The sequence below is a fragment of the Mus pahari genome, chromosome 3 (assembly GCF_900095145.1).
Source record: "Mus pahari chromosome 3, PAHARI_EIJ_v1.1, whole genome shotgun sequence".
NCBI lineage: Eukaryota > Metazoa > Chordata > Mammalia > Rodentia > Muridae > Mus > Mus pahari.
The window spans coordinates 73451326-73460526 of NC_034592.1; the positions used below are offsets into that span (position 1 = coordinate 73451326).

Below are 9201 nucleotides of genomic sequence, written 5' to 3' on the forward strand. Positions count from 1 at the left end.
GAAGATGCACCTAACCCTCAAGAGACTGGAGGCCCCAGGGAATTTAGAAGTCAGGTAGGGTGGGGGTGGGAGCATGCACATGGAGATGGGGTGAGGTGGGGAGGAGGTGTGAGATATGGAGCAGTCACAGGGTGGATGGGGGGAGCAGGGGATGGAATATGGAGTATAAGAAATAAATATAAAATAAATTTAAAAACTAAAAACAAAAACAAACAAAAAACCCTTAAAAAGAGGTCTATTTGCTTTTCAGAACAAAAACCAATACTCTAAAATAAATACCTAACTAGTCAGGAAATACATTTTATGATGACAAAGAAGAACACAGTAATTTCTTAACTGCATCCTTCACATCCTTGTTCCTGAGACTGTATATAAGTGGGTTCAGCATGGGGATGATGACGGTGTAGAAGACTGAAGCCACCTTGACCAGAAGCCAAGAACTTTTGGTGGTGGGAACACAGTATAGACAAATGATAATGCTATGGAAAATAGTGATGGTAGTTAGATGGAGGCACAAGTGGAGAAGACTTTGTAGCGCCCTCCAGTGGCAGGCATTTTCATGACAGTGATGACAATGAAAATATAAGACGTGAGAATAATCATCAGACTGCTTAGCTCATTGAAAGTTACGAAGATGAAAATGACCTTCTGACTAATGTAGGGATCAGAGCAGGATACAGCAACAATGGCATCGTGCTCACACACAAAGTTATTTATGAACTTGGTCCCACAGAAGACCAAGGTCAACATAAAACGTATGAATACAAAGGAACAGATTATACCCCAGGAATATGATGCAGCTACCAGGGACCAGCAGAACTTCTGAGACATAGCCACTGTGTAGAGGAGGGGGTTGCATACTGCCACAAATCTGTCATAGGCCATCACTGCCAACATGAATGTTTCTGTTACCACAAATATGCATGCAAAGAAGAATTGCATGACACAGCCTGTGAAGGAGATACTTCTGTCTTCCACAATCAAGTTTTCTAAGAGCTTTGGTGTGACAACAGTGGAATAACAGAAATCCACAAAGGAGAGATGACTAAGAAAAAAGTACATGGGAGTGTGGAGCTTAGGGCTAAGTCTGATAATGGCAATCATGAGCAGGTTCCCCAGCACTGTGACTGTATATATGGTCAGGAACAGCAGGAACAGGGGCAACTGGATGTCTGGGTATTCTGAGAAGCCCACGAGGATGAAGGTCACTGCAGAACTCTGGTTTTCATAGATACTATGGAAAACAGAGGAAAGGGTGATCTGTCAATTGGAAAAATATTATTTGTATTAGAGAAGAGTGACAAAAAGATACAGAGTAGTTTGATGAGTTTTATGGAGTATGGCTTAAAAATGATAGGTTGTTTATTGTTACAAAGTTTACTATATAATATCTATGTAATGACATAAATCTTCAGCTTAAAATATTGAAAGGATAGTTGTGTAAAAAGAAGTCCAGATTTACCAAGTAAGACTTTAATTGAAAAACATGCTTCTACTTTTATAGAGAGCAAGTTTCCTGAGAATGTCCCCTCTAATCAATCACTTACATGAATCTGAATGTAAGGTAATTGTTCATTGATAAGAAATAGACAATGCCATTGGCTGCAAATTATTTACTACTTTGTCACTCAAATAAGTCAAAGCTTTGGTAAAAGAATATGGCAGCTTTTCTCTTTAAATTTAGTATAGGTGCTACTAAAAGATGAAGGATCTTAAATGGGTGTCCTGCCTGGGATATATGAGACTGTGTCTCAGGAAAAAAGATCATATAAAAGTAAATGTTTGACTTTTCTCATAATATATTTGTTGCTTGTTTCTTTTCCTCTATTCATTTAACCTTTTGAAGTATTTTGGAGTTCAAGTAACATTAGCTCAGAACATATTGTGGAACTAATCCATGGCTATTTTAATATGCTTGTAGTTATAATGAACTGATTTGAATATTAAAGGTTAATTCTTCAAGTGCTGTTATGCTATTCATTATAATGTTATCAAAGGAAAATGTTGCTCGGGCTATTGTTGGAGTAATGGTCAAAAAGTGATAGTGAAAAAAAAATTTCTTTTTCAGTAAAATGTGTTTGTGCTATGAATAACACAGATTAAAAAAATCAATTAGAGCACACACACACACACACACACACACAGAGGATTTTAAGAGTTTTAAATGAGTTTTAAAGCATTGCTCTAAATAACTGTCGAAATGAAGGCCTCCTAAAAATGATGCCTAAGACTCTTAAGTGTTGGTATTCATTTCTTTAATAGTAAAAAGCTTTTCTAACATCAGACTTTGAAAGAAAAGCTGGACTGGAGAGACCTCAGTGGTCAAGATCCTTTCTGCTCTTTCAAAGGAACCAAGTTCAGTTCTCATCACCCACGCCTAGATTCTCTGATCTCCCCAGAACTTTAGTTCCAGGGACACCTTCTCTTGTCATGCACAGTCAATCTCACTCACCTGAAATGCATATTAATGAAAACACAAATATGCATGTCATGGAATAACAATATATAATACATCTTAAAATGAAATGTCAGAAGACAAATGTGTAATGAAATTAAAATAAGTAAAGTGGAGTATGTTTACAGGAGATAACATTAAGTAGTAAAGATCTTATGATAATCAGGCATCCTGAAAATTATACACAGGTATGCACACTTAGGAATAAAGTTTTTGAAAAATGTCTTCCTGAACTATGGTGTAGATGCTTCAGGGTATTATTTAGAAACTAAATCAATGAAGAAATCATCCTCTTCTCTTATATATTTGCATCATACTTTCAAATAATACAACAGCTTCCTACTCAGATGAACAGCAGAACAACACAAGCAACTCCTGGATAGCAACTCCTATGCAAAACGCATCATTGTTAAGATTCATGAGCTACTTTCAACACAAGTAGAACATTCTTGCCACATTTTCAAGGCATATAACTACTACTTGAAACACTATCAAATGCTACTTTTCTCCTCAATCATAGAAGTCTTTGAAGTGAACAACAGTGCTTTAAATAATGCTGAGAATAACGGACTATGATGCATGCATATGTTACTGAAACACAGTCTGGAAGGATCAGGAAACATTGTTGAAGAAGTAACAGAGCCCAAAGACAAGTAGAAGGGATGGGAAATGTTATTTTCAGGGCATGGCATAGCTATGGCAAACAGTTACAGTTGTTTGTGCTCACTCCACACAAATAGAAGCTCACAATACTCATGGATCAGACAAGGTTTCATAGAGCTCAATTCCTTGTGTAATTATAAGCAGTTGTTGAATTCTAGTGCAAAAGTATTCATTGGCTTCAGTTTGACACCAAACAATGAGCCCATCAGGCTCCAGTGAATAGTTGCAAGTCATTATTATATGAAAGGTCTTAAGAGCAAAAGGACAGAAAATAAAACAAAGGCAACACAAACAAACACACAAAAACTTCACCACCACCACCCCCCAAGAAGTTGGAACAGGAACTTGTGCAAAGGTGGTAATGTTAGAGATAAATTTAAGATCAGAGCTCATGGGTTGGGGGAGTAAACAGCATGCACCATACCTATGTATGATATTGCCATAGAATCACCTTAACCAGAAAAATTAGATTATGTGACATTTTGAGGTTAGTGTCTATAATCATGCTACCCTGATAGTTGTGACTTTAAGGATTCCAAATATTTGGGGAATGGAACATGAAATATACATTGTTCTGAATTTTTGCAATCACCAAATTCCACAAATTCAGTCTCATTATAACTGATACATACTTCTCAAATCCTAGGATATTTGATAACCTATTATACTGAATATATTCACCTGAAGACACTGAATTTTCTCTTTTTTCCATATTTCCAATCTCTCCATATTTTTACCAAATTCTCTCATGCATTATTGAATCACTCTTTGTGATGGATATTACCAGTGTCTTCATCTCCATATATAGTCAAGCAAAATATATCTATCTCTCCATTACCAAAAAGTATTGACTCTTGGTTTCTTTTTGTTTTTCTTAGAACAATATCATATGTGTCCAGTTTGGCCTTCAAATACCTATGAAATCCCAGCTTACTGAAAGTTACAACATAGTTAAGGATGGCTTTGTAATGTTGATCCCCCAGCCTCTACCATCCAAGTGCTGAGTGTATTATCTTGTGACACCATAATACCCTTGAAATCTTACTTTTACAAACAACATTTTTGGTCTCAATTACCTTCAGAGAGTTATGATAAATTAGATTTTATTATTTTTACTATTTTTTGTCATTGATTGATATAGAGAAAATATCCACTAGAGAGCCATAAAGGAATTATCCAAGAATACTAAAGATTCTTAGGGAAGGAAGAGGGATTTGAGGCTGTTGGAATCCACAAATTTGGCTTTCCATTGTAAAGAACACTAAGGTTCTCATTCTTTTCTTTAAATGAAATAACATAACTGGATCAACTCACCCAAACACAGAAGGTCCTGAGTGATACATTTACTTAAGAAATTGTTTGTTAAGATTAATGAGCTACCAAAATCTTCTTGTTTACTAATTGATCAACAGAAATACTCCAGGAAGAATGTTCATTAGCAGTATGTATTCTGAGTATTATAAAGGAAATTTAGACACTCTTTTAGACAATTTCAAAACACCAGACCAATCATCACATTTAAAAATTAACAAGGGGGAAAAAACTTAAAAGGTTTCTAAATTTGGCACAAATATGTAATCAAGACCTTGGGGACCATAACATTAGGGACTATCACTGAAAAACTCTACAATTTGAACAATTAAATTGCAATTAATCACTGTTTCATGTGATTGTATATTACATCTTTGAACCCTAGGACATTCAAACTACCAGCTGTATTTTGTAAACATAATGAATATGTATTAACTTTAATAGAAATAAAATAAAGAAAAACAAAGAAAAAATGAGTGATAATTGTCCAGTTATATAGGAAAAATATATGACTAATATATTTTATATTAATTAATTAAATATATTTTGAGTATAATATATAATGTATACAGAATACATTAAGCTGTCCATTATATGTGAATATATGATTTTTGGTATCTCCTGAAATAATCTTACTAAATTCTCCTAAAGATATACAGATATTAAGACTTAACAAATGTGAAATTTTAAAGACATGATCCTATTTCTTTTTAAAAATTTACTTATTTAAAAATTTATTTAAATATTTGTGTGTTTGAGTGTTTTATCTACATATTTGTCTGTGCACCATATGTATGCTGGTAGTCACTGAGATTAAATGAGAGCTAGATATGCTTTGATACCAGAATTACAAGTGACTGTGAACTGTTTATGAAAACCTTTCATAAACCTATCTCCCAACAGACAGACAGACAGACTGTAAATGTAACTTTTACTCATCTGATGCAATTTTCATCCTGGAGACTTACTGCTGCATAGGCTCACATTTTCTATTTTCTTTTCTGAACTCTGACTGACTGGTTCACCACAGCTTAAACTCATCTCTCAGCTGATAGATTTAATCTGTCTTCTCTCAGATTCTCACTGAATTTCTTAGCCTAGCCTCAACTTATTCTTGCAATTTGTTCTAATCTGGCTCCTTCTTATTCTCTGCCTTTAAATCCCTCTGCTGACCTTCAGTGAACTTCAAAACCTCATGAACAAACTCTTCTTCACTACCCTGCATTCCTTGTACTCATTCCCAACTGACTCACTCCCCAACTCACTGAAAAACCGAGTGAACTGAACTGACTGACTGACTCTGTTCCTATGCTGCTCTTAAATAGTTTTTCTCCCAAGAGTTGAGTGTATTGTATCTCTGCCTCATTCTCTAAAATCTTTCCACTATTATTCACTTTGTCTGCCCCTGAATTATCCCTCACTGTTTGGGATTGAAAGTATGTACTTAGGATTTCATCCAGAGGGATTAAAGATGTCTGCATTCTAATCAGGAGGATCACATAGATCTAGAGGGTCTTCAGATGTGACCCTCTTTAAAAAGCCATGTTAATTTTAAAATTATCCACTACAAGAGACACTTTGCCTCATGATCCTTATCATACATGACTGAAAATTAATAGGCTCAATCAAGCGGAATCTTTGTGTAATTATGGATGCTGATCATCCCAGAGGCTAATGGTTGTGTCATGTTTTCATTCAATAGTTGTCATTATGTGCTTCCTATGATAAGTTGATTAGCAGGTATTACATTAATTTGTACCATTTATAATAAACCTGTCTGCAATTTTTGGTGTTGTTAATTTGTTTTCTGAATTATTATCAAGGGCTTGCCTTCTCACAGAATTAGTTAGGAGGATCCCCAACAAACTTATGAATTTAAATTACTATCACAGTCCTGTTTATAAATTTGAATAGAATTTAAAATTAACATTGAAAACATTTGCTTCTGAGATTTCCTTTATTGTAAACTCTCCCTTACTGCTTTACTTTGTTGCTTCTCGTAAGATTACCAAAGAGTTATATTTATTATGATTCAATGACTGTAAATTGTAACTATAAAGGAATGCATCCTTTTCTTATGTTTTTTTAATATTTTAAATATAATAAACTCAAATGAGTCACTGATTGCACACAGTAAGTCTGTTATATCTTTTACATGATCTCTATTTGTTTATACATATCTATAATAAGGTTTTTAAACTATCATTTTTTATTATTTATTCACTTTACATCTCTATCACAGCCTCCACTCCTCTCCTCCCAGTTGCACCTTCACATCTCCTCTCCTCCATAACCCTTCCTTTTCTTCTTATATAAGGGAAAGCTCCCAGAGGGGCCTGTGTTGGTTAAAACTTCTACATTCTGACCATGAGCTATTTACTTTAAGAATATTTAAACATAGTACAATTTAGGAAAAATCCTAATGTGATAAAATCCCTCATTTGTAAGGATGAATAATTTCATTTAAACCCAAATCAAAGTACATATCACTTTTTCCAAGATGATACTTTGTAGAGATAGGCTACATGTACTAATTGCTAGGAAAGGGTCTGATATGTTTTCAATCACACATAGAGCATAGAGGTCATTTGGGTTATTAGCCCCCAAGCTCTCTCTTTCTGGTTTTCAGGTCTCCTTGGTCTTTCATTGGTACACACTTCCTTTCATACAGTTATACATATGGGGGTAGATATTCATTCTTTAGTTTTTTATTTTTATTTTTTATTTTAAAGGGCCAGCAAATATCTTCAACAAAATTATAGAAGAAAACTTCCCATACCTAAAGAAAGAGATACCCATGAATATTCAAGAAGCCTACAGAACCCCAAATAGACTGGACCAGAAAAGAANTTCCTTCTGACACATAATAATCAGAACAACAAATGTGCTAAATAAACACAGAATATTAAAAGCACTAAGGAGAAAAGGTCAAGTAACGTACAAAGGCAGGCCTATTAGAATTACTCCAGGCTTCTCACCAGAGATTATGAAAGCGATAAGATCCTGGACAGATTTTATACAGACCCTAAGAGAAACCAAATGCCAGCCCAGGCTACTATACCCAGCTAAAACTCTCAATTATCATAGATGGAGAAACCAAAGTATTCCACGACAAAATCAAATTCACACAATATCTTTCAATGAATCCAATCCTTCAAAGGATGATAATGGAAAAATACCAGTACAAGGACAGAAACCATGCCCTAAAAAAGCAAGAATTAATCCTTCAAGAAACCTAAAAGAAGACAGCCACAAGAACAGGATGCCAACTCTAACAACAAAAATGACAGGAAGTAACAATTACTTTTCCTTACTATCTCTTAATATCAAGGGTCTCAATTCCCCAATAAAGAGGCATAGACTAACAGATTGGCTCCACAAACAGGATGCAAAATTTTGCTGCTTACAGGAAACTCATCCCAGGGAAAAAGACAGAAACTACCTCAGAGCAAAAGGCTGGAAAACAATTTTTTGAGCAAACGGTCTGAAGAAACAAGATGGATTAGCCATTCAAATATTGAATAAACTTGACTTCCAATCCAAAGATATCAAAAAAGACAAGGAGGGGCACTTCATACTCATCAAAGGTAAAAATCTTCCAAGGTGAACTCTCAATCCTGAATATCTATGCTCCAAATGCAAGGGCAGCCACATTCATTAAAGAAACTTTAGTAAGGTTAAAGCATAAATTGCTCCTCACACAATAATAGTGGGAAACTTCAACACCCCACTCTCATCAATGGACAGATCCTGAAAACAGAAACTAAACAGAGACACAATGAAACTAACAGAAGTTATGAAACAAATGGATTTAACAGGTATCTGCAGAACATTTTATCCTAAAACAAAAGGATACAACTTCTTCTCAGCACCTCATGGTACCTTCTCCAAAATTGACCATATAATTGGTTGCAAAACAAGTCTCAACAGCTTAAAAAATATTGAAATTGTCCCATGCATCCTATCAGACCACCATGGTCTAAGGCTGATCTTAAATAACAACATAAATAATATAAAGCCAACATTCACTTGGAAACTGAACAACACACTCCTCAATGATACCTTGGTTAAGGAAGAAATAAAGAAAGAAATTAAAGATATTTTAGAGTTCAATGAAAATGAAGCCACAACATACATAACTTATAGGATACAATGAAAGCATTCCTTACAGGAAAACTCATACCTCTGAGTGTCTCCAAAAATAACTAGAGAGAGCATACACTACCAGCTTGACAGCACACCTAAAAGCTCTAGAATAAAAGGAAGCAAAATCACACAAGAGGAGTAGACAGCAGGAAACAATCAAACTCAGGGGTGAAACCAACCAAGTGGAAACCAAAAGAACTATTCAAAGAATCAACCAAACCAGGAGCTGGTTCTTTGAGAAAAATCAAGAAGATAGATAAACCCTTAGCCAGACTCGCTAGAGGGCACAGGGACAGCATTCTAATTAACAAAATCAGAAATGAAAAGGGAGACATAACAACAGATCCCGAGGAAATCCAAAGTATCATCATGTCCTTCTACCAAAGGCTCTACTCAACAAAACTGGAAAACCTGGATGCAATGGACAAATTTCTAGACAGATACCAGATACCAAAGTTAAATCAGGATCAGATTAATGACCTAAACAGTCCTATATCACCTAAAGAAATAGAAACTTTAATTAATAGTCTCCGAACCAAAAACAAGCCCAGGACCAGATGGGTTTAGTGCAGAGTTCTATCATATCTTCAAAGAAGACCTAATTCAAGTTCTTCTCAAACTATTCC

General features: G+C 35.0%; 1 protein-coding gene across 1 annotated transcript; it reads right to left on the reverse strand.

Moving 5' to 3' along the window:
• Positions 1-301: 301 nt before the first annotated feature.
• Positions 302-1868, reverse strand: LOC110317949 (olfactory receptor 5D13-like). Its single transcript, XM_021192739.1, is given in 3 exon segments — positions 302-510; positions 513-1208; positions 1838-1868. Coding segments are annotated over 3 exon segments (936 nt in total).
• Between the last annotated feature and the right edge of the window lie 7333 nt (positions 1869-9201).